The sequence below is a fragment of the Pezoporus wallicus genome, unplaced genomic scaffold, assembly GCF_028554395.1.
Source record: "Pezoporus wallicus isolate ANWC-B61680 ecotype Strahan unplaced genomic scaffold, APGP_CSIRO_Pwel_v1 contig_7461, whole genome shotgun sequence".
NCBI lineage: Eukaryota > Metazoa > Chordata > Aves > Psittaciformes > Psittacidae > Pezoporus > Pezoporus wallicus.
In genome coordinates this window covers 1,607,721-1,632,164 of record NW_026637976.1, presented here as the reverse complement: position 1 = coordinate 1,632,164, position 24,444 = coordinate 1,607,721, and the positions used below count along the sequence as shown (strand labels likewise).

At 46.8% G+C, this 24,444-nt stretch overlaps 1 protein-coding gene across 11 annotated transcripts in view; it reads left to right on the top strand.

Annotated features, from left to right (window-relative positions):
• TENM4 (teneurin transmembrane protein 4) overlaps positions 1 to 7,342 on the top strand; it is a 755,231-nt gene extending 747,889 nt beyond the window's left edge. For all 11 annotated transcript variants that reach the window (XM_057408504.1, XM_057408506.1, XM_057408511.1 and 8 more), the window contains one exon: positions 538 to 7,342. In XM_057408504.1, the coding sequence (XP_057264487.1) occupies positions 538 to 1,296 (759 nt within the window). In that variant the 3' untranslated portion in view covers positions 1,297 to 7,342. The remainder of the gene's footprint in view (positions 1 to 537) is intronic.
• Positions 7,343 to 24,444: the final 17,102 nt, after the last annotated feature.

Below are 24,444 nucleotides of genomic sequence, written 5' to 3'. Positions count from 1 at the left end.
AGATAAGATACAGTTCAGTTTCTTGAAACAATGAGAGGAAGGGGGGATAATCATAGAATCATAGAATGGTTTGGGTTGGAAATGACCTTAAGATCATCCAGTTCCAACCATCCTGCCACAGGCAGAGATGCCTTACATTAGACCATGTCACTCAAGGCTCTGTCCATCCTGGCCTTGAACACTGCCAGGGATGGAGCATTTACCATTTATTTGGGCACTCTGTGCCAGTGCCTCACCACCCTCAAAGAACTTCTTCCTTATATCTAACCTGAACTTCCCCTGTTTCAGTTTGAACCCGTCACCCCTTGTGCTATCACTGCAGCCCCTGACGAAGAGTTCCTGACAAAATCTCTCTTCCATTAAAAAGAACTAAACATCTGAAAAAGTGTGATAAGGGAAAAAAACCCCGAGCTTCTCATTAGATGAGAAGATGTTCCCCACCAAGATGCCCTGCTGGTCTCCAGCATGCTAATAATACCTTTGGGTCATCATAATGCCTTTCTAACACATCTTTCTCTCCTTTCTCTCCCTGCTCAGTCAATTCTGGGTGTCCAGTGTGAAGTGCAGAAGCAGCTGAAGGCCTTTGTCACTCTGGAGCGCTTCGAGCAGATCTACAGCTCCAGCATCGCCGGGTGCCGGCAGGTCAAGAAGAACAAGAACTTTGCCTCTGGAGGCTCTATCTTCGGCAAAGGAGTCAAGTTCGCCATGAAGGACGGGCGCGTGGCCACCGACATCATCAGCGTGGCCAACGAGGATGGGAGGAGGATCGCGGCCATCCTAAACAACGCCCATTACCTGGAGAACTTGCACTTCACCATCGACGGGGTGGACACGCACTACTTCATTAAGCAAGGGCCGTCGGAGGGTGACCTGTCCATCTTGGGCCTCAGCGGCGGGCGGAGGACCCTGGAGAACGGCGTGAACGTGACGGTGTCCCAGATCAACACAGTGCTGAATGGAAGGACTAGACGTTACACGGACATCCAGCTCCAGTACGGCGCGCTGTGTCTAAACACCCGCTACGGGACCACCTTGGACGAGGAGAAGACCCGCGTCCTGGAGCTGGCCCGACAGCGCGCTGTGGCCCAAGCTTGGTCCCGGGAACAGCAGAGACTGCGGGATGGGGAGGAGGGTGTTCGCTCGTGGACAGAAGGGGAGAAGCAACAAGTGCTAAACACGGGCCGGGTACAGGGCTACGATGGCTATTTCGTGATCTCAGTGGAGCAGTACCCCGAACTCTCAGACAGCGCCAACAACATCCACTTCATGAGACAGAGCGAGATGGGCAGAAGGTGACAGAGAGGGGCGATGAGGTGACTTCTTGCCAAAGACAGCTACTCTTTTGTGGCCACTTAACCTGACTGTGTTGTACTCAATCCTTTTTCTAAACTGAACAAGGCAGGGGGGTGGGGGGAGGGAAGGAGAATAGAAAGAGAAGGAATAACACGGTTGCACTGTAACTCATGCAACATCCCTTTTTTTTCCCCTCTCTTTAATTTGGCCTTCACACGTGTTTCTTTGCGATGAACAGAAGGCATATTTTGCCGTAGTGTGATCACAGTGAAATTTACTGTCTCTTGTCCTTATTTTTGTTGGGTTTTTTAGTTTCCCCACACACACCTCTATGTGAGGAATTTGAAGTGGGGAATCGTCAACGTCCATCCTTTAGGTGTGAAGTGCGAAATGGGTGTCTGTGCTAACTTGTGTCATCCTAACCCTTTCTGAGATGGGGCAGGGGCCGATAGCCTTCCACCCGAAACACAGGGAGCCCGCGGCGCGCTGGAGAACTCTTCCTGGAAAGAAAGGAGATGGAAGACAACGCTGATTCCAATACTCCGAAAGTGACCGTCCGAATCATGTGCCTCAAAAGAGACCTTACAAGTAGTTTTCCCATTTCACTTGGGACATAAAGTGGGGTTTTTTTGGGGGGGAGCTCCAGCTGAGCAGAAGTAGATTCTAAAGGCAAAGGAGCTGATGATATTGACTTGCAAGATGATTCTCTTCCTTCCTGAACTGGAATAAAGAAAGGAAAAAAAAACAGTCTTTTTTTCATTATGAGAGTAGATACTTTTGGGTTGGGTTTTTTTTTTTGTGTGCAAATCCTGGTTTTAGTTAAAAAAAATCCTAGTAAAAGCCAAGAAAGGGACTCCTGCTCTATTGAGAAAAGCTAAAATCAATCCTCTCTCTCATACGTAGAGCTGTTCTATAGGTGGATTTAATGCACCCATGTTGTACATTTGCTAATGGCATAACTTCATTAAATGTATAGTGTTTCAGTACATGAGGCTACGTGTTTAACAGTCCACTGTGCTGTATCTGATAAAAGCAGTTAATTTGTAGGAAGCTGATTTGAATTTAAAAGTAGTTAGAGTATCCCAGTGACATACCACTGAAAATGAGAGCGAGCCAAACCCTGCTTTTCCTCATTCTGGAGCTTGTATTTATTGGCTGGAAAACACAGTTTTGAGTAGCATGCTGGCAAAGTCCTTTATGGCTATGGCAGAGAAACATCTCCTGGGGACTTTGGCAGCAGGGATTTTAAAATGTTTAATAAGTAGCAACAGCTTGTGCGTGGTGGGACAAGAAGGAGAATGTTGGAATCGATCCTCTCCCTGTTTCTTACCCGAGCTCAAGTTAAACAGAGAGCCCAGTTGACTGTTAGCAGTGAAGAGAGGGGGAGGTTGAATGGAAATGCCCACTGCAGAGGGGACCGAGTGCTTTAACACGAAACTGCTGACAGAGTTACTCAGCGTGCTCTTGTAATTTGTATTCACAAAACCTCCCTGCTCTGGTATTTGCAAGAGTCCTTGAAATTCAAGGGAACAAGGAGATGAGTTTAGCATCCTCTTCCCTGCCTGAACCACTCCTGTGCTAGCAAGGGCCATTCCTGCGGGCAGAGGTTGTCACCCCGCATCTCGCTGGAGCTCCGGCTGGAGATGGCCAACCCTGGTCCCAAACTGACGTCTCTATCACACTGCCACCTGCACGTATCCCGGCTCTAGGAGCTCGCACCGTGTCTCTCTGGGAACATCTCAGTCCTGATTTGTTGTTTTCTTTATTCCATCCGCTTTGGTTTTGGCTTCCCAGTTCTGCAGAGAGATAACCGGACACGTGCAAATCCATGCCAAGGCTGTTTCCTTACTCGGAGCCCTTCAATGCACCCGTGTCCCCACCACTGGCATCCTCCAACACAGCTCTGCAGGCTCTACCCCCCAGGATAAAGCAGGGGTGCACATTGGACATCGGATCCTCAAGCAGCAAAACGTTGGCAGCCCCATGCTATCCTGGTTTCCCCGTAGATGCTGTCCGCCAGCTCCGTCTGCCTTGCTTGTCTGTTCCAGGGTGCTTGCCAGGAGGAAGGTGATGGGATGGAAATTCCCCCAACAGACTGTTCTTCCTCCAGTTCCCACTCCCCGTACCCATCTGTATGGTCCTGATTTTCTGGTGGTCCCTCCTGCTTGCAGCAAGGGTGACGCTGCTGGTGCTCTGTGCCCCTGCTCTGAACCACCCCTTGCAGCAGGAAACCTTTATTACTTCGGCAGGAGTGAATCTCGCAGGCAGCTGGAAAGGGTATCCAGCTCTGGTAGAGCCAGCTGGGAGGAGATGCATTGGCTGGGACAGCCCTAGGCTTTGGAAAGGAAGCAGTTGCTTCATGCAGCTGCCTGCCAGGGATGGTTAAAAAGCCATGGCCTTACCTCCTGCCATGCTGGTATCAAACTCTTGGCAAGCCTTGGTTGCCCTGAGGATGCACCAGTGGGGATTAGGGGCAGTGTCAGCCGAACCAGCAGTCACCACCTACTTGAAGGAGGCAGCACCCTCATCCCAGGGCTACCCAGCTCCCTGCTTTCCCCTTCCCGAGTCACACCAGGGACAAATCCCCCCCAGAACCTCAACTTTGTAATGGCTTTGAATGTCTAAAACAGCATCCATGGAGCAGAAAACACCTGCGGGAAGCTGGTATCAACTCCTGGTGGAGGCCTGCAATGCAGAAAGAGCTTGATGTGCATCCCATTTACACTCTGAGTGGCTCCGAAGAGAAGTGGTGCTTCTGTATCCCTCCCTGTCCATGTGTTACAATGCTAAGAGGAGTACTGCACAAGTAAATGGGCCACCTTTCCACGCAGCCAAGGAAAGGGATTCGAGTGTGAAATATTCCTACTGGAACCCTGCCAGCCTGAGATGGCACCTCTACAGCCTTACACAGACTCTTCAGGTTATTACATGAGATAATGACTTTGGGGAGTGCGCCCAGTTTTCAAGAGTCTTTTGGTCCCATTGTACATGTATGGCATTCCTAGACCTGGGAGCCATCCCGCTGTGCACCATGGTGAAGGCAGCTCGAAATGTGTTTGTCAGCATCCTCAAGCAGCAGTGGGATGTGACTGCACCCATCTGCCTGACAGGTCCATGGAGGTCTTCTCATGGATCTGCACCAGCACAGGAATTATGGACATTATGTCAAAAAAGGGGGAAAAATATATATAGAAGTATATATATATATATGTATGTGTTGCTCCTCTCTTTATCAAACCCCAGAAGTTGAAAGGGATGACTGTCTAGTGCGGGGGACAAACTTGTCCAAAGACAGATCCTATGTTCCTGAATCCTCAGCCTCGGTGAAAGCTTTCCACTTGATGGCTAGAGAAGAAACAAGTATTTTCAGTCCTAAATTTACCCTTTTGCTAGTGAAAAATGATTTTAATACCGGATCTCAAGGGCATTCCTGTGGAAGCTGCAGGAACGGGCTGTGGACACAAAGATCCATGAGGGACTGCACTCTGCTGTCCACAAGCCAGGCCTGACCGACCCTTCTTCCTTTGCCCGTGGGCAGAGGGGTAGCAGATCCTTGCTTCTGTAAGATTGGAAGGTCCTGGGTGGAAATCCCATGTCACTAACCCCATATCCCGTTGTTCTAGATGCTCTTTCAGAGGCCAGTTGCGTGCCAGACCATCTCTAAGGGGTAATGTCAAAGCGGTCTCATGTGCTTTTATGGCTTGACTTTGAGAAGTTAGCTATTTTTCTGGACTCCCAAGAAGAGGAATCACCCCTCCACCAATATGAGTTCCCCTGCAAGATGCAAAGGTGTAGCTTAAATTACTATGAACTAATGGGCTTGTCTCCAGTCCAAAGGATGGTGGGAACATTGTGGCCAGGTCTTACAGCTTGGAGAAGAAAGTCCAACAGTCTGGAGCAGGGGCTGAAGCTCTCAATGTGAGCGATGGGCAAGGACCAACATCGCAAGTCCTCTGTAGCCGGTGCTGGTACCAAAACATCCTCTATTTGAAGGAGCAACAGTGATGGGACCAACTTTCTGTGGCATCCAGACAGGAACCAGTGCCATGAGGCCTCTGCAGCTAAAATATGTCCTGTGTAGACATCCTGTGAGAAGAGGATCAAGACTGACTTGGCACAAGAAATGCCTCAATGTTTGTTTCCTCCGAGCTCTTGATTTGATTTCAGGTTTTTTTCCCCTTTCAACTGAAGATTGGAGCTTGGAAAAATCATTAAGCAGCAGTAACCGGAGGGAATCACGCAGCTCATCATATCTTTGTCATCACAGCTATTGATCAGAGCCACGCTGAAAATGGGCCAACAACTCTAAACAGCACCAGGCGAGAGCCGATGAGACAAAGGTCGTTCTAAGCCCCCGGTGCTTGATTCGAGTTTAAAAGACACAGATGATTGGGAGCAGTCCCTGAGACACCATTTGGCCATAACTTAGAAACAGTGAAGGATTTCTGTAATCTATCTGTAGTTGCTTTATTGAGCGTAGGGGATCGGTGTGAGATTCCGCTCGGTCTATTACACAGGCAGCGTAACCAGAATCAATCAAAATTGTTAAAGGAAATATATATATAAAAAACCCTTAATAAAGGACTTTTTCAGCTGTGACTTGTAAGTGTCACGGTGATGGATGGCAGCCCAATCCATTATGCAAAGACAAGGCTCTTTACATGAGATTTTGGGATCCAATTTTATGATATTAGAGGGAGGGCCCCCCTTGTATTAACGGCACAGCAGCCTGGTCTGATTCCATCTCTGTGTAATTGAAACCAGAGCCAGGGACCTCGCTTAGTCCTATGGCCACTTTTTAAACAGGGAGGAGGCATACCATGTTAATAATGGAGCTAAAAAGATTGCTTTGCTTGTTATTTCTTATTAGCATTATCTTCTTGCTCTGGTGGCACTGCCAAACCTGGACGCTGTGCCTCAGTGCTGGGGCTGGGGTTTGGTGGGATAAAATCTGGCTCCCATTTGGCCAGCAGCATCCTCCATCGTCATGGCTTGGGGCACTTTTGCTCCCTTTTTTTTTACAGTCCTCAGTAGGACAGCACGTTTTTCAGCATCTCTTTTTATTATAATCGCTTTTTATTACGATCAATAAATAGATACCTGAATTCCCCCCGTACGCCAAAGGATTTTCATGAGTTTTGTATAAAACCCAAACAAACCATTTTTTTGTGGGGTTTATTTTCATCTCTTGGGTGTATTTAAATAGAATTACTGATGACTGCCGAGCAGATTTTAAACAGACACCACGGGGACATGCAGCATCCCTGTTTCTCTCCTGTATAAAGGGCCATGGGGTGGCCCTGAGGCTCTTCCATCCTTGGTTCATAGAATCATAGAATGGTTTGAGTTGGAAGGGACCTTAAAGCTCACCCAGTTCCAACCCCCTGCCATGGGCAGGGACACCACATACCAGAACCTGGCCCACCTGAGGGAAACCTTTTGTGTCTCTTGCCTGCTTTCCTTTAATGGCCATAAAACTTTGTGCTCCTGACAAAGTATTACATGGCTCAACTGTTAATTCCCATCCCAGAGGTCGATGCTTTCTGGGCAATGGAGCATAGAAAACCACAAGTGAAAATTAACTAAGGATATATACATATATATATATATATAATTCTTTTTTCCCTCAGAAACTGTTCAATAGACCTTTCCAATAGAACTTTTGGGCAGTTCATGGATGTTGTTTCAATAATCAATCAAAGAATCACACTTTTTCTATTCAAAGAATAAAAGGTTTATTATGTGTGAGGACTTGCAATGCAGCTCCGGCCCGGCAAAGGACTTTGTACCCCAGCTGCATCTGTAAGGCCAGCACTGAAGACTCCTGTCATTACCCTGTGTAATTCCTGAAGTCTGGAACTAATTTCTTGAGGAAATTTTTTTTCTCGACACTTTGTGTTTCTAAGACTGTCTTCTTGACTTGTGTAAATACAACCGGGCTGTATATACGTGCAGATGTAGATACCTTCTAGAAAACAACGGAAGCAAACAGACAGAAGTGACCGTGTGTAGCCTTCGGTGACAAATAAAAGAATATTTTGTGTTTAAATTGTGGGTTTTTTCCTCTTTTTTTCCTGTGAAAATGTTGAATTTCTTCACCTGTTTGGTCCTTACATGGGAGGTGGACCTGGTACAGCCCTGTGGAGAAGGACTTGGGGGTGTTGGTTGATGACAAAATGAACATGAGCCGGTTTCAGTGTGCGCTCGCAGCCCAGAAAGCAACCGTATCCTGGGCTACATCAAAAGGAGCGTGACCAGCAGGTCCAAGGAGGTGATCCTGCCCCTCTGCTCTGCTCTCCTGAGACCTCACCTGGAGCATTGTGTGCAGTTCTGGTGTCCTCAACATAAAAAGGACATGGAGCTGTTGGAACAAGTCCAGAGGAGACCACGAGGATGATCAGGGGCTGGAGCAGCTCCTGTATGGAGCCAGGCTGAGGAAGTTGGGGCTGTTCAGCCTGGAGAAGAGAAGCTGCGTGGAGACCTCAGAGCAGCCTTGCAGTATCTGAAGGAGGCCTATAGGGATGCTGGGGAGGGACTCTTCATTAGAGACTGTAGTGACAGGACAAGGGGTAACGGGTTAAAACTTAAACAGGGGAAGTTTAGATTGGATCTAAGGAGGAAATTCTTTCCTGTGAGGGTGGTGAGGCACTGGAATGGGTTGCCCAGGGAGGTTGTGAATGCTCCATCCCTGGCAGTGTTCAAGACCAGGTTGGACAGAGCCTTGGGTGCCATGGTTTAGTGTGAGGTGTCCCTGCCCATGGCAGGGGGTTGGAACTGGATGATCTTAAGGTCCTTCTGACACTATTCTGAGTTTATGATTCTATGACTTGACCAAAATGTCCCCCTACTACTCAAAATCACACCTTCAGGAACATCCCCTGCCTATATATGGGGTGCAGGATCAGGGATGACCCCAGGGCTTTGCTGATTCCAGGAGGCAGTGCCAGGGATTCAGAACATCCTTAAGGCACTGTGGAAGTCCCCGTAATATGTAACTACATAATATGAACTACATTGCCCACAAAAATCAAGTCATCCTCCTAGAAATGCAAAACTATCAAGATATCATTGAATTTAGTGACATATCCAGCAGAGATGTGTGCATCTGACCCTTGTTCATCAGAGGGAGAATTAAAACTGCTGCGGCACTTGCCATAGTGATCTAGGGAAACCCTCTTGTGATCCTTGACGCTGCCTGGTCCAGCTCCTCTGGTGGCTTGTTCTGATGCTTCAGGAAAAGACTGAAAGTAACTTCAGAAAGCATGGTTAGAGGCATATTGAGGAAAATATTCTTGCATGGCCCTTGGGGACAACCTAAGGGGAAGACCATAGAATCGAAGAATGGTTTGGGTTGGAAGGGGCCTTAGAAGCTCAGCCAGTTCCAACCCCCTGCAATGAGCAGGGACACCTTCAACTAGACCAGCTTGCCCAGAACCACATCCAGCCTGGCCTTGAATGTCTCCAGGGATGGAGCATCCACCACTTCTCTGGGAAACCTGTGCCAGTGTTTTACCATCCTCATTGTAGAGCATTTCTTCCTCACATCCAGCCTAAATCTCCCCCTCTTTATTACAAAAGAATGCATAGGACTGGGTGATGGAGCCAGATTTACTGTCAGGACACGGCTGTGCTCTCTGAAACCACATGAAATTGGGTCTTTTAGGACAAAAAATAGAGGCAAGCACTGCTGGGGGTAATTCCTCTCCTCTGAAGGTGGGTCTCTGTGATAGGGCAAACAAATGACACCTCTCCTCCTTTGGCACGAAACAGAGGGACCAGCTCTCATTGCATCCATGTTAAGTTAGGTGAGAGGAGTCCAACTGCTGGTGGGTCTTATCCTGTATGAGGTTTCCCCAAGGTTTCTGCCTGATTTTGGCCATTCCAGGTGGGATATTGGCCTCTCACCAGCAATGCATGCTTTGATTCAGAACCAAGCTTAGCCTTCAACTTCCAACCACCAGACCTGGAGCAGCTCCTCCAGCCATCCCACAGAACAAATGTCCCCTTGACACCGACCAGGTTCCCTCTTTGCTGTCCCTTTGCTACCCCAAGGAAGATAAACTCCTTCAGCCTCATGGCACAAAGTCTACTTTCCATCTGCTGGGTAGTTTTAAGTGGCGTGTTTGCTCACCCTTTCTTCAGCACAAGAGTTGTGCATAAAGGCAGGGTCCCTCTCTCCCTTGATCACGGGACATCTTTATCTCCAAGAAGGACAAAGTTGGCCCCTTTCTTGCCTTAGAAAATGCCTATTGGGATAACTACAGGGCAAACTCGATGTCTTCCCTTGAGCCTCCATTTTCCTCTGGGTCTGATTTGCAGCCTTTGCTCCGAGGTAGATGCATTGGCTTGCATCACGCTGTTATTCACAGGCAGTATCTCAGGCAGTGCTTAGCCAGAGGACTCAGATCACCTTGTGACAGTGACCTGCCCTCACCGGTACCCACCGTCCATCACTCGTCATCGTTTATCATTGGCAAAGACCCTGCTTTAAATCATTGATAACTGCATTGAAATGCATTGGACCAAGGACTAATCCCCAAGGGTAGCCAAGGAAACAGCAACATTGGAAGCTGTCGGCGAAGCAGGTTTGGCTCTGCCTCATGTGGTCCTGCCAGATAAGAGCAATGTTTTAATCACAATATTATGGGTAGTAAATCAAGTGCTTTCGGGAGAGCAGCCCTGCCATGCCAGTTCAAGAGGCCAGAGGAGACTTATCACATCATGGTTTTAACAGGGGCCGTAGCCAGAGGCTTATCTTTTAGGAGACTGCAAGGACACTCTCCTTGCTTATAAGATAGGAGCACAGAAGGATTTGCCCTCTTCTGCATTCCTCCTCGAAAGCAACCAGTGCTTCAACCACAGGCCACGTCTCATATATAGTTGGAAAATACTAGCAATAAGGAATAGTGATTATATTCCAATAGGAAAAATGGATGCATACAGAACAGTAGCGATGCGGCTTCAGGTGGGTCATCCCCACAGGTCCAAGCGTTGCCCGATGGTCCTTCCTAGAGGCAAAACCACATCACACAGCCCACTTGAAATGCTGGTCCCTGTAGGACTTTTTAGCTTGGTTGGTGCGTGGGGTCATCCTGCCATCCCTGCACCACGCTGTGTGGATGGGACAATGCTGCACCTGCAGGCTGGAGAAAGTCCAGGGTTCCAATCTAATGCTCTCAATGCCTTCAGCTCTCCTCCAGAAAGATGCAGGTTTGAGATGCAGAAAGGTGGAGTCACTGTTGAGAGCAGGGATGGAGTCTTTCACAAAGAGTGACCTGCTGTACAAAGTTATCTGGTTTTTCGTGGGTCCCTTTGAAACAATGGAGCTGGGTCTTTGTCAAAACACAACAGTTCTGGGTTGGACAAATTGTTTTTACATGGTGATCATTTGTAGGGAAATTTCCATGGAACCAACCAGGTTGGGAAAGCCCTTTAAGCTCATCCAGTCCAACCATTCCCAGCACTGCCAAGGCCACCACTGCCCCATGGCACTGAGGCCTCGTCTCCACGGGGTGTGAACCCTTGCAGGGCCGGTGACTGCAGCCCTGCCCTGGGCAGCCTGTTCCAATGCCTGAGCACCCTCTGGGGCAGGAATTGTTCCTCAGCTCCATCTAAACCTGCCCTGGTGCAGCTTGAGGCCGTTTCCTCTTGTCCCATCCCTTGTTCCTTGGGAGCAGAGCCCAGCCCCTCCTGGCTCCATCCTCCTGTCAGGCACTTGTAGGCAGCGATCAGGTCCCCCCTGAGCCTTCTCTTCTCCACACTGAACCCCCCAGGTCCCTCAGCCTGTTGAAACGGCAGCAGCCCAGGCAAGGGAATCACAGGAATTACTGTGATTTTGGATGCTGTAAAAGCATTCCTTGGGTTCTGCTCCAACACCAGCCCACAATGCAAACCACAAGCCCTGACACCTCCTTCTCCTCCAGCATATTGTCTGTAAAACACAAGCCTGGCTCAGCCCTGCCAGCACATCCTTGTCAGGATTTATTTGGTGAAGGATGAGGAGGAATGCAGGAACAGGGCAAGCACTGCATCTGTGTGGTTCACGACCCAGCATGCTTGGGCTTAATACCAGTTTATCTCCCACTCTCTGAATGAAATAAAACAGAACCGCAGCCAAAACACAGCTCCGAGTTTGGACCTGGGCCTGCCACGTTGCTCGGGCTGCTCGAGCAGTTACAAGTCCACCTCCTGAGACACAAAGTGGAGGTTTTTAACCCCAAGCTTTTCTTACCCCACAGTTGCTCGGGCAGGGGAAGTCGTTCAGGTCACCCCAGTGAGCTCATTCAGCAAAGGCAGTCCCACAAGTGAGACGCTGCAAGCCCGCAGGACCACACAATGGCTTTGATTTCTGCCTTCAAGAGGAGCACATGAAACCATTAGCTCATCATTATGCTGCTATTCTCTGTCTGTGTCCTCTAGTTTTCCATAACCAAACCTCATCATAGAATTGTTCAGCTTAGAAAAGACCTTTAAGTTGAAGTCCAGTGGTTAACCCAGCACTGCCAAGTCCACCATGCCCCTAAGCAGCACCACTACACTTGCTTTCAATACCTCCAGGGATGGTGACTCCAGCACTGCCCTGGGCAGCCTGTTCCAATGCCTGAGCACCTTTTTGGGGAAGAAAGTTTTCCTAATACCCAATAAAACTCTCTCCTGCTGCAATCTGAGGCCATGATCCACCATCCATCATCCACCACCCATCATCCACCATTCATCATCCACCTTCCATCCACCACCAATCTGAGCTCCAAAACCCTCAAGGTCTAAATCTGAAGCCAGAGCATGACAAGCCTGGTAGGAAAGCATCCCTAGCAAGCAGGACTGCTCATCAGCAGTGCAGACATAATCAAGGCAGAGGGTTAGTAAGCCATGGCAGGTCACAGGCTGGTGGAAGATTGTGTGAATACACCCCACAATGCAGCCAGAAAGGAGCTGATGAAATCACTTCTACAAATCTTCTTCCATGTAATCTGTGGGCCTGGATTTTAATGGAAAAAAAACAGAGGAAAAGTGATTTTCAAATGAAGCTTATAAAGAAATAAGGACTTTGTGGTCATTTACACTCACTGTGCTCTGCACCTGTGCTGTATTTCCCCCTAGAAATCTCTTTAAAGCTATAGGAAATATTACCTGCATTTCACAAGCAGGACTAGTGGGGCACTGAGGTTAAATGCTTGGCCTGAGATCACACAGTTGGGGGATAAATAATGAAATAGCTTGTCCTGGGTGACTCAAAGGCCCTTGTGCCACCCTCTCGCTGGTGTGACCTCTTCTGGGCTGAGTTTTCCTCTCGTTGCCTTACTTTGCTATCTCAGTCATGGCAGTTTTAATTAGAGCTGGTCCCACATTCCCATGATAAAGTAGTATTTCAAAGGGAGGGGTGATGTCAGCCTGCGAGGATCAAAGAGCATCTGGGAACAGCGCTGCTGCCCATTGGTGGTCTCTCATCACTGGAGGTGAGGAGGCTCTTTACACAGCAGGATGGGGCTGAAAACCAGGGTTTGCTGCATTTCAGAACTGCCCTTAGTCTTGGGGTAAGAAGTGGCTGGTTTTGGTTTACTGTGTATAATCTTTGCTGTAAGATGGAGCTAGTTGATAAAGAGGAGCAAAGGGCTCCTCAGCAGCAATAATCAGGAGTTTCTGGTTTTCAGACAGCTGCAGAAGATGCTCGAATAGCACATTGTATTAAATGTCCAAACCCAGCACATGGTACCTCATAATACATGTCCAAATCCATCACATGGCAGTCCCCATCAGCATGTGGCCATCAACCAGCCACAGACAAGCTCATGGCAGGAGATACTGGAGCAAAGAGATCACTAAGGGTCAGTCAGGAGTTAGCTATTTCTATACCTAGAAAGCTCTGTATTTATACTGCCCAGGATAAGCATTCCTGGGGCAGGTAGAAAGTACATCAAGCCTTGAACGAACGGTCAAGGAGCAGGTCCCAAGGGTGGCCCAAGGGGGCTACTACCCTGAGGATCTCACCAGCTTGTTACTGAGACCTTCAGGGCCCAACAGGGAGGTGACACCAGGATACAGAAGGGTTTTTTTCATGCAGCTCCTAGAGTTGGATGTTACTGATGGAACTTGGCATGCCAAGGCTTTGGTCCAGGACTCTAAAAGAGCATCTATAAGAGGATGGACCTTGGACATGTTCTGTGCTAGACCTAACATCCTCCTCTGTTTATGGTGGATGCTCATGTTTTGGGGCAAGAAGTTGGGTCAAGAGGATGCTGCAGAAGGGCATGGCTTTGCATCTCCTCCAAACCCTCAGGCTCCCTTCCCAGTGGTTGCCTGCCTCTGGATGTCACACCAGAAAGAGCCACCCCTAGCATTTGGTGCGACAGCACCAAGAAAGGTCTCCTGTATGCCCATGGCTTTGGGCAGCTTCACACTTACACAGCATCCAGGCACATCAAGCTACATGAGCTTGGTGGGTTGCTCACAGCCCACAACTCAAAAGGGATAGTATATTCACATAGAAATAGATTTATGTGTGTGTGTATATGTATGTGTATATATATGTGCATATGTATATGTGCACCTACATGTGTATGTATATGCATATGTATCTGTATATACGTAAGTATATGCATACCTATCTCTATATGTGTACGTATATGCATACATATATGCATATATCTATATCATCTATATATCTTTATCTATATTTATCTATATATATCTATCTCTAGATCTCTATATATCTATATCAAACTATACCTATATCTGTATCTATATATACCTCTATCTGTATCTCTATCTCTATATATCTATACATGTGTATATATAATGTATATATATAATGTGTGTATATACATGTAAAATACGCATATATTTATATATAATGTGTGTATGTTTAAGAGGAGCAACCACAAGATGGATTTTCAGGTATTTACAAGCATTTAGGAGACTTCTCCACCCCTTCCTGCTCTCCTCCCTACTCCCACAAAGACACACACACAGCCCCATCCCTCTCTCCTCCCTGCAGGTACCCTTTGAGCGAGCAAAGCAGCGCCTGATTGCTCAGTGCCCTACATCCCCGGGTCTTGTCATCTGGCAGCTTTTCGAAGCACGGCTTTCTTCCTCTCAGCAATTCTATGGGGACCTTGAGGAACGACTGCAGCAAACGTGCCCTGGCACTTCAAAGTTGGAGGGCTGACACTCCTGAAGCGCGCTTTCCTCCTTGTCTTTTATCTCTGTGCTCCTCTCGCATGTCTAACAATACCATCTGTGCAGGCACAAGCTCAGGCTCTGGCCGTGAACCTGTGCGAGAGAGTGATCCGGGCCCAAGGATGCTTTTAAAGCGTTCTATGATCGAGCAGGGCAAAGCAGACTTGACTATGAAAACCCTTGGGAAGGCATTAAAAACAGTCCTGGTTTTACATCTGGCAACATTAAACTACTTCTAGACAGACAAATCCTTCCTCCTAAATGTAAATTTCTAGCTGAAACACATAAAGAACCCACTGGTGCACACTCCTAACCCTAACCCTAACCCTAACTCTATCCCTAACCCTAGCCTTAACCCTAACCCTCATCCACCAGTGTCTGTGATCTCCCAGCACCCCACTGACACTTTGTCAAAGTCAGAAGCCCACGAAATACCATGCTACGCCCTTATTTATATATATTTGTTCATATTCTTCCTTACAAAACTTTCTTCCTTGTGCTTTAAGACCTAATTCCTGTTCAGTTTTCCTTCTTTTCACAGCCTCTGTTGGATTTACATCTTCCTAGGCACACGGTGGACTGGAGTCCCCATCAGTGGCGTACATGACCTTACAGTCATAACCAACACTTGAATGAACCACAGCAGCAGCACCCAAAATACCCTGGGAAGGGCTGGCTTGCAGCACAGCCAATGCTGCTTTTAGGCAGCTACTGTGCAAGCTGCCATCCAAATCCCTCGACTGATGAAATGTTAATGTTGGGTAATTTCTAAGGCTTAGAATAGAGGAAAGAGGCTGGAGAAGGTGACCTCCCACATCCACAGTGATGAGCTGAATTTTAGCCTTCCGGTAGCAGCCCTTGCCTGGTGCACTAGCTGCTCTGATGAAGAGAGTGGAGGACAAAGGAGGTCAGGTAGAACTGGAAGGGAGAATCTGAACTGCTTTTCGGCTGCACAGTGACAAAGAGCTCGTTCCACACCTTTCGTTTCATACAGAATGACTCGGGCATGTTTTAAATAGTTTTCTTCTTTTACCTAGGTCCATTTTTGTAACCAGAAGACTGCTATGGAATGAGATTTTCTTTAAATAACACTTAAAAATGTGAAACACGCACTTTCAGCAATCCATAAAGGGGAAAGAAGGCATGTTTTGACACTTCCACAGTTTTTCCTGGCATCTTTTACTGAATCTATTCAAACATAACTCATATCCACAAATCATTTCAGTTGCCATGCATGTCACTTTGACAAGGGTATTCTTGGGTTAAACAGTGGTTGCTATCTGGCTGCTTCAGCCTCTTACCTGCAAAAGGAGGCTGGTAGAGCACACTGGCTTTTATGGGTCTACCTTGGGACAAGCTCTTTTCCTGGTCTTGGCTCACCATCACATGCACTGAAGCTGGGGGACTTGCTGGGGTATCTCTGATTGCCATGTATGGCTCAGTGTCTGCACTCTCTATGCGCAATGACGCATGCTCTGAGAGCACAGAACAAGTCATAGAATCATAGGATCACAGAATTCCAGGTTGGAAGGACCTTAAGGATCATCTGGCCCAACCTTTCTTGGCAAAGCATGACCCAAACGAGATATCCCAGTACCCTGCCCAGATGAACCTTAACAGTGTCCAATGTTGGGAAGTCACCACTTCCCTGGGGAGATTATTCCAATGGATGGCTGTTCTCATTGGGAAAAATTTTCCTGTTGTGTTCAACTGGGATGTCCCCAGGAGGAACTTGTGCCCATCACCCCTTGTCTGTTCTATGTGAGTCCTTGTAAAAAGGGAGTCTCCATCTTCTTTGTGGGACCCTTTAAACACTGAAAGATGGAAAATGTTGAACGCCTGTGAGCTCCACATCAGTCCAAATCTAAGGGGCTCACTTAGTGTTTCCTTCTAAGTCATTTCCTTGGCACTCCAAGGATGCTCCACACCATGCCCAAAGACCCAGCAGTGGATGTTGGTGCTAAGAGATGGACAACCACCAATACCAGCACAAACAAGTGGTGCTCTACACCAAGATCCACTGGAAAGACCCATGCAGTCGTGGTCCTCACGCCCTGATGCAAGACCAAAGACAATGGGAATCACTCCACCTTAGCTGGGAATCTCTTCCCAGCAGCAAACTCTATACAAAACACTTGTTGGGGAATGAAAATATTTATTCACAACATTAGGAAGGGGCATGAATTAGCAGCTCTTGAGGAATTATTACCCCTTTCATTAAAAAGGGGCAATCGTTCCTCTTTCTCTTAACTCCTTCTCTTAAAAGAGACCTTTAAGTGTTTGCCAGCCTAACTTTCAGTATTTGTTATGCCAATGGACCAAAATGCCCTGATAATAAAAAAGAAAAGAAACCAAAATAAATGAAGGCTCTAAATAAATCTCCTTTTTGAAATAATTTTAATGCAAAAAAATAGCATAGTTGAAGCCTACAGAAAGTGTCCAGAACTCCAGTTATTGGAGATAGATTCTGCATAGCCTGTTTTGACATAATCTCTTCATTTTCAGCTGTCAGGAAGAAGAAAAAACATCCCTCCCGTGGCCATTCAAGATAAGCCATGGTTTCCTATCTCTTTTGACTGCAAATATCAGTGAAACTTCTTCCAGTTATTCCCCATCTTCCTGTGGTCTCTTCTTATTAGTCTTATCATTTTAGTGACTCCTCTGATATACAATCCCTTTATGTTGTGCAATGATTAATTAACATAAAGTGCACCACTGAGTGATTTCATTGTTATTAAAAGGTGAGCTGTAAGAGGGTCTCATCCTGTCACGTATCCCAGAGAATTCATGGGAGGTGCATTAAGGAAAGGCTGCACCACATCCCTTCAGCTGAGCTCCATGATGGGTCTTACAACACAGCCTGGTCCAGGCAGGGCTGCAAAGGCTGTCGGAAACACATCCCTGTCCTCTGGATGGTGAATGTTGAACAAGGTAACAAGGTCTGCTCATCAGGAAAGTGTCATTCAACGTGATCAGGGTCCATTATACGGAACAAGAGTGTCCACTTTAGCTATCACAGCTCCCTGTAGGTAACACAGGTAACACGGGTAGCACAGGTCCTACAGGGGGATGCTGGGGATTGCTCCAGAAGGGCTGGTTTAGGGACAATAAAACCTTCTGCAGAAGCTTTAGCATCCTCCTTCTTACATGGTACCTATTTCTTAGGGACCAGTCAATAAGCTGGTTATTAACCTGGTTTTAAGATACATCACCACGCTTTTTCCCATCACTTGCATGAGTGTGTAACACAGAAGTTCTTCCTTGTGATGGCGCTGAGGCGCTGGCACAGGGTGCCCAGAGAAGCTGTGGCTGCCCCATCCCTGGCAGTGCTCAAGGCCAGGTTGGACACAGGGGCTTGGAGCAAGCTGCTCCAGTGGAAGAGTTCCCTGACCATGGCAGGGGTTGGAACTGGATGAGCTTTAAGATCCTTTCCAAGCCAAACCAGTCTGGGATTCTATGATTTTATGTAGTTTCTTATTCTTTCCTCACCCTTTTGCTCCTTTTCAGCCAACCTGGCTGAACTGCAGACTGTAGCATGGAAAAGAATGTGGAAAATTGATGTTTCCTGACTACTAGGTGAAAACACCTTGGATTTCTCCCACTGCATCTGGAACTTGCTCATTTTAGGAGGGGGTAAAAATATATATAAAATATATATAGTATTATATATATGTACAGTCTATATAATATATTATACATACACACACATATATGTATAATGTGTATATATATACCAATATACACGCACACAGATATATATATAATTAGCAAAGAATAAAGTTGCTCATAAATTCAAATCTTTCTTTTTACCCAGCCCAATCCATTCCTGATGGTCATTTGAAAGAGAAAGAAAAAAAGAAAGAAGAAAAAGTGCTCTTGGTCTGGGTGGAAGCTCACACCAGAAATCAATAACCAGGAGCAAACACGCTGACAGAATTGACTGCTAAAGGACAGGCAAGTCAAAAATCCCCAACTCCCTGAGCACACCGAAGAGCATGGCAAGGATTCAGACCTTCAGCCCCACCAAATTGGACAGCAGGAGGTCATCCACCACCCTTGCTAGTGCAGGCAACGCTCTACCTGATACATGGACACCCAGCAAGCCAGATGTGTGCAGATGTAGCACATCTGCCTTGGACCAGCCTCTAGAAATTGCCCCATCCTCAAGGACTCTGTCTCATTCTCCTCCCCTTTAACACCAGACACAGTACATAGACCTTCAAGGAGTTCAGTTTGCTGCAGAGCTCCACATTGGCCTCCAAAGGGCTTGGGACATTGTGTGCAAGCAAAGCATATGGAAGAAGAAATTAGCAGTGAGGTGGCATACGCCTTGTCCCCACCAGTCATATATTAGCAGAGCACAAGGGCTGTTTGCACAGAACACACACATCATGTGGTATTTGCTCAAAAATGGCTTGGGTGAGCTATTAACACCTCATTAATACGTGATGAAAGGCAAATTTAGAGAGCTCCCCAAAGTGATGGAGAGCTCCGAGGGGCCCATAAATGAAATGATAATGTAATGTAAATAAGGCTGCGCAACACAAAGATTAGGAATTAGCCTATGATCTAATGCAAGCAGCTAGGCATTACAAGCAATGCGTTCCCCACCTTCTTCCCTCCACCTTCCCTCGTTCTGCACAGAGGGAAGATTGGAAGATTAGAAATTGCAAGAACATTTTCCATCTCCAGACAAGAAAGGCAATGAGATTGAACCAATGTGGGGTTTATAAAGATGCACCAAATCCTCCTGCTTTTGACTTTTGTGGGTTTTCTCCTTTTTTTCCCCCCTCCCAAAACTATTTCTGTAACAAAAAGCAGGGAAGTGTGTGCTGAAAATACAGCAGTAATGAAAGGGCATAGCTCTGGCGTTTCAAACATTGGTTTTGATGTGTTTCCTTGGACTATTCTGAAACAGAATCAGGCCTTGTCTCACTCAATATTTCACAGTTTTGCCACCTGAAATCCCTAGAGGAGTACCCATGTTGTCTATTAGCTCAGACAGAAGCAGCCTGGACAGCATTGTCTGCCTTTGGCCAATGACACCAAAGATATTTTAGGCACAGGGTGGTCAGTGAGGATAGAAGTCCATTGAGGATAATATCTTCCTAAGCATTGAAGAGGCCATTAGTGTTTGTGTGTATTTTTAGTAAATTCAAAAGGATTGAACGAATCCACTCTCAGCCCCACAATTAAAGTCTTTGTCCGTTTTCAGGTATTTATTTGGCATGGGGGTTTTGTTCCAGCCTTGAGGTCACTGTGCCACCAGCCACCCAGGAGCATAGGTGAAGTTTCATGCCCACTTCCACCCAAATCTCTCACTGATCCTTTTCTTTGTCTGATATATAATAGACATAGCTCCACCTCCAGCAGAAGTGATCAAAGGAGGTGCCCATCCTGTCCACCACCAGGTACTATCATAGAATCATAGGATAGTTAGGGTTGGGTTAGGGTTAGGACCTTAAGACCATCCAGTTCCAACCCCTCTGCCATGGGCACGGACACCTCACGCTATCCATTCAATTGTGCTACTCTCCCATTATAGTCTACCAAGAGCATTGGGCCACGATCCATCTCATCCTAAGGCAGATGGTGCATTAGGACAAACGCCACACACCATAGAAGTGACTCTTTCTCTTCAGTGACTATGAAGGGAGGTGAAGCTGATGGTGGTTGCTGTTAACTGCCATGAGTCTCACCCTCCCCAGCTGCTGGAGGTGAACCTTGGCCTTGCGCACTTATTCCACCCAAGTGAAGAGACTGATGCTGAGGCTCACGGAAGGTGTCTGCATTGAAGGAAAAGCTTGAATTATCCTTCAGCAGCAAATCTATTCCCTAAAAGTAGTTTTTAGCAAGTAGCTGGGAGAGATTTTCTTGGAGGCTTTGGGAAGAGTCAAGGAAGAATGGAAACTTATGTGCCTTTGGGGGGGGAAAGAAATTCCTAGCTTTCCAAAGGGATATTAATGGCTAGCAGATGGTGAAGGGACTGAGAAAAACGGATAGTTCAAGGATGACATAAAATAGAATGACTCTCACATGAGGCTGCCCACTGAATTAAGATATTAGGCATTCCTTTGCTTGTGAATGGGATTCACCAGCTCTGATTTGTTCAGGCCAAGACAAGCAGGTTCATATCCCAAGCCCCTGCCTGCTACCCATGTGAGTTTTTTCTGGAGAGGTCACTGGGCCTGTTTCTCCCACCACCACACTCCCATAGGCGATTCTTCACAGAAATGCAATGTGAGCCATGGTTTGCCTCACTTCTGGCCCTTTAGACTCTCATTCCACAGCCCTCTGTGTGCTGGCTAACATCAGAACGATAGATATCGCCTGTTTCCAAAGCCAGGGTCAAAGTCATGGAATCATAAAATCATAGAATGGTTTGGGTTGGAAAGGACCCTAAGATCATCTAGTTCCAAGCCTGGGAATTTGTTCATCTTTCCATGAGCCAGTTCAGTCATCCTTATTATTGCTATTGGCACATAGATCAACAGTTACCAATAGCCAAATGCACAGCATTTGCCACGGCTTCTCTAGGTGGCAAGTCCCAGCAACAGCAGCCTGCTGCTTATTAAGTCAAACACACTCAGTTTTATTTCAGCTGACAGATGCCTGGTTATTTAGCACAAGAAACGTGAATTGTATTCCCATGGATGCACAATTGTGTTGAAATAGATGCTCGTCAAAAATCGAGTTACAAGCAAACATCCACTTTTGTGATGAGCAGCAGCAGCTCTTCCCATCCTCAATCTGAATTAAATCCATTTATTTCCTAGGATCTGGGGAGAAAAAGGAAAAGCACAGCAAAAAGGTGCATAATCCTGTCCAAAGCCTCTCAAGGCCAATTGCTGACTAACAAACATCTGTCCCCATGCAAACCCCACCAGGGAAGTGCAGTCTTCCAAAGTATTGGAAAGGAGGAAGGCAGCGCTGCTGGATCCCCGGCTGGAAGTGATCCACGCTGCACACATGGCTTGGATGCAGAGAGCTGCAGGAATGCCTCTGCAGTTTAACACCAACCAGCAGCTCATGTTTTCATCCATTTTCTGTGCACAGGCTGCAGGGTTTGTAAATCTCCACTTTATACCCGGAATATTCCCAGAAAACAGATTGCTTCTGACAAGGGATGCTTTTTTATTATTTTACTTTTTTTTTAATATAGATTTTTGTGTATATATATATATACACACAACATGCTTCCATTGTGTTATATATTACAGACGACAAACTTCCCAGATGGTAATTTCCAATCATTTATAACACCATCGTGAGAGTCCATATTTTTATATCATCCCATATATCTGAAAAACGTTGGAAAACATAAAATGATATGGAACTGATAATAAATACATCTCAACAGACAGACACCCGCATGAGAAAACTTTCAGGTTCTCTTCTCTGCCCTGTTATGTCTTTATCTATTCTCCACATATCACTCTCTGAGGCTCTCATTGGGAGTTTGCCACTAAGAAGCCAGCAGAAGTGAAGAGCCTGTTCTGAGCAGCCTCCATTAGGTTACAGGAGCTATTCTGTCTTCAGCTCAGATAATCCCAGCCTTTTATGAAGCAAGTCATAAAAACCCCTCTGATCTTCAGCTGACATTGTCCACCAATGAGCAATACACCCAACACACCCTGGTCAGAGGGGCAGCAAGTGAAAGGATTGGAGCACGAGATGATATTGGAGCACCTCTAGTACTTGGGGTAAATGAACTGTGCCCGCATGGTCAAGATTTGTGACCCACTGATGAGTCTGCAGTTGGGTTGTGCAGCTTCTGTTCTGTCAAAATGGCATCATTATATGGCCATATTTACCAGCTCTTAAGAAAACACTGCAAGCAGGACTGACTAACAGCAAGCTTCATGAGTGAGGTATGTGCTTGCAAATGGAAAGGGAGAAGCATCTTGCTTAGAGCTGTTTATAGCACACATAGGTGCCAATAGGCATCATCTATTTCTGCCATCATCCCTCACAGACAATACGAAGCACATCCTCAAAGTAAGGGAAACCTTAATATTCCCATAGGAAACTGAAAACCAAGAGATCAAGGAACTGGACCAAGGTCATACAGAAAAGCTGTGTCAGAGCATGGCAACTGAGCACCAAGTTCTTGCAGCTTCACACACTGACTACAAATCCTTCCACCCCTCAAAGTAAAAGAGGTCAGGAGAGAGACAGAGCCCTTCCTAAACTCCCTGCTTAGGAATGCACACTTCCAGGATCGCACTGCATCTTCAGTTCTAAGGGGCCCATGGCAGAGGTGGTTTGCATGTGGAATCTATCATACACACCAAAGTGATCCTCACCATCGTTTCAGAAGGGTGTTGTCCACTTTGTGCACTGGCCACAGTCTGGTATCACCAATAAATGAGCATCATAGAAATGGCAACCCAGCCAATGGTGACTAAAAGCCAGGGTGATCCCCTCTGCTGCCAGCCAGGGTACCTGGTAACCGGTGGGAATCACCCCCATTGCAAGAGGTTCCACAGACCAAGCTTTGCTCCTAACTAGGTAGTTCCTATCATGGGAACCCCCAGGACAGCTGGGAACAAATCACAGAGGTTCAGTGTCATTGCATTCACAGCACAATACACTAGTATCACCATGGGGCACTCACTGCTCCCCAGCATCCAGCCCTTGTTTCCTCCACCTGCCATGAAAATGCCCTATTTGAGTTTCTTCTCCCCTACATTTTCTCTCTCTTTCTTTGGACGCTGCAAAGCATTCGCAGCAGGAGCCACAGTCTCTGCTCAGAGTGGGAAATATTTCCAGATGCTTTTGGAAGCACCTTTTATTCACAGCATGCTCCTTGTTGCAGTTAAACAGGGAGGAAAGCACCTCGCTTCCATGAATGTTTTTTGTGGGGTGGAAAAACTATTCAGACTCTGGGGAGGGGAGAAAATTCCACCCAAATTCACTGTTTTCTTGGATTTTATCCTGTTGCAGCTGCTCTGATTCCTCTGTCCTCAGTTGTTGCTGCCTCTTCCTCTCCTGCTGCCACAGGGGAAAATAATAAGGTTTAAGTATGATGTCCCAGAGAGATGCTGTTGTGTGTGGCTTGGTTTAATTCCACACTAAAGGACCCAAAAGAGAAGGTAGGGGGGGTATAATCATGTATTATGCATTTACTGACAAACTCCTTTTGAGAAGCAGGCAGCAAGACCTTCCATTCCATGTTAGGGGTCTTTGTGTGAACAACCTGGCACATGCTAATAGCTTTTGGTCCACGCAGAGACTGCACATCAGGTACCCAAAACTAGAAATACCTGAAACGTGTTTGGAAAACCCTGGCTCTAGGTTAGCCCTGGTGCTTTATTTGCACTCAAAAGATGGGTTCAAACTATGTAAGTAAGCATTCTATACTGAGAAGGATGCAGAAGGCATTTTGGGTGCTTTTCCTAAAGCAGCCAAATTTGGCTCCCAGTTTATGGAGCTGGCTCAAGGTTCAGAAAGGGTTTTCCAGCAGCCACTGACACTGGGAAGCTGCAGGAGCAGGAGGTGCCATCAAGCACTGCAGCACGTACAGAGCACAGCTCCCCATTAGCAGCACGTGGCCACATTAAGGAATAAGAGGCCCAGGTTTTCTCTAAATCACTGTTGAATTTACAGGTCACACTGCACAGATATCCATGTTCATTTGGGAAAGGAATGGGTTTCTCAGGTTTTTCCCCCTGTTCTGTTTGGTACAATGGATACAACACAGGTCAGGTCCTTGGCACTTCCAGGATGAAACACGGCAGTCAGGATGTGCTGAGCTCCTTGCAGCCCACATTGTGCAGATGGGATGAACCGTTTAAGGAGCAGCAGCCTGGGGCAAGGGGGGCTCAGAGGTAACAGCGTGGTGGTAGGATCCTTAATCCTAATCCTGTGATGTGTGTGGATTTTCCTCTAGCTCCTGCCTCTGGAGTCACGCTGTCAAAGGGGTATGATAACTTGGAGATGTTGGGGGGAAAATGATCATGCCCTAACCTTGGA